The sequence below is a fragment of the Charadrius vociferus genome, unplaced genomic scaffold, assembly GCF_000708025.1.
Source record: "Charadrius vociferus isolate BGI_N301 unplaced genomic scaffold, ASM70802v2 scaffold2186, whole genome shotgun sequence".
NCBI lineage: Eukaryota > Metazoa > Chordata > Aves > Charadriiformes > Charadriidae > Charadrius > Charadrius vociferus.
This window is the reverse complement of record NW_009648830.1, coordinates 2678-3837: the sequence shown is the minus strand read 5'-3', so window position 1 is coordinate 3837 and position 1160 is coordinate 2678. Positions and strand designations below refer to the sequence as shown.

The 1160-nt window shown below is 56.7% G+C and overlaps 1 protein-coding gene across 1 annotated transcript in view; it reads left to right on the top strand.

Moving 5' to 3' along the window:
* Positions 1-287, top strand: part of LOC104288136 (nuclear RNA export factor 1-like) — a gene marked incomplete at its 5' end in the record, with an annotated part of 10728 nt that extends 10441 nt beyond the window's left edge. Inside the window, one exon of the mRNA XM_009886895.1 lies at positions 4-287. Within this exon, the coding sequence (XP_009885197.1) occupies positions 4-287 (284 nt within the window). The remainder of the gene's footprint in view (positions 1-3) is intronic.
* Between the last annotated feature and the right edge of the window lie 873 nt (positions 288-1160).

Sequence of the window (1160 nt, the reverse complement as noted above, 5' to 3'; positions counted from 1 at the left end):
TAGCGGCCGGCGTCCTGTTCCCCCTGCGCGCCGTCCGGCGGGTGACATTATTACGGGGGGGCGCGGAGGTGTCCATCAGCACCCACGCACCCTTCGGGTTGGGTTCAGGTCCCACCTTCACCGTCCCCTTACGCCACGTCTCCTGTCGGGCTCATCGCTCCGAGGTACCGGCTGCCCTCCCCCTCAAGGTGAAGGGACGCCCCTTCTTCTTCCTCCTGGACAAACGGGGGCAACTCTGCAACCCCCGCCTCTTCGACCTCACCGTCGGCGCCTACCGCAACCTCTAGGGCTTTTTTTTTTGGGGTGGTGGAGGAAGCCAGGATTGGTGTCATCCCCCCTCCTCTCCGGGCTTTGTCACCTCTAAATAAACCCCTGAGCTGACCGCGCGTCCGGCTGCTTTGTGGGGAGGGGGACAGAGGGACACACGGACGCGCAGCCCCCGTCGGTTTTGGGCGCTGTGTTGGGGTGGCGCCGCTGGTTCGGGGCTTCTTGGGGCCACCATGGCGCTGCAGGTGCTTGTCCATGGAGGGAGCGCAGCCCTGCTTCCTCCTCTCTCGTCCTCTTCTTCCTCCTCCTCTCTCCTCCTCTTCCTCCCCTCTAGTCCTCGTTTACCGCTTTTTTTCCTTCCTCTCTCATTCTCTTCGTCCCCTTCTCTCATCCTCCTTTTCCTCTTCCTTCTCCCCCGTCTCGTCCTCTTCTTCTTCTTCATCGAGCCCAGGACTGAGCTCTACCTCAACCCTGACACCTTTGGCTGCAGTTTTGGGGCATTTTGAAGTCATTTTGGGGCTGTTCCGTCTTCACCCTTCTCCCCCCTCTTCCGCCAGAGTGGCCTGGGAAAAAAAAAACCTTGTGGGTTGAGAGAAACCTCGTGGGTTAATAGAACGAGATCAGAAAAGGAAAACAATAATAATAATAAATAATAATAAACATAAGGGAAGCTGGGGGGGATGTCCTTGGAAAATATAAACATCGCCTAGCAACACCTGAGCCACTACGCTTTACTGATGATCCTTCCCCAGCAAATCTGAGATGCAGCAGCCGCTCGAAAGAAAATTAACTCCGTCCCAGCTGAAAACCGGACGTTTTCCACCCCTTTTCTTCTACCCACATGACCACGGTGTGGGGCAATGCGGCTGCATTTGGAAGCAATTAACGTCTGC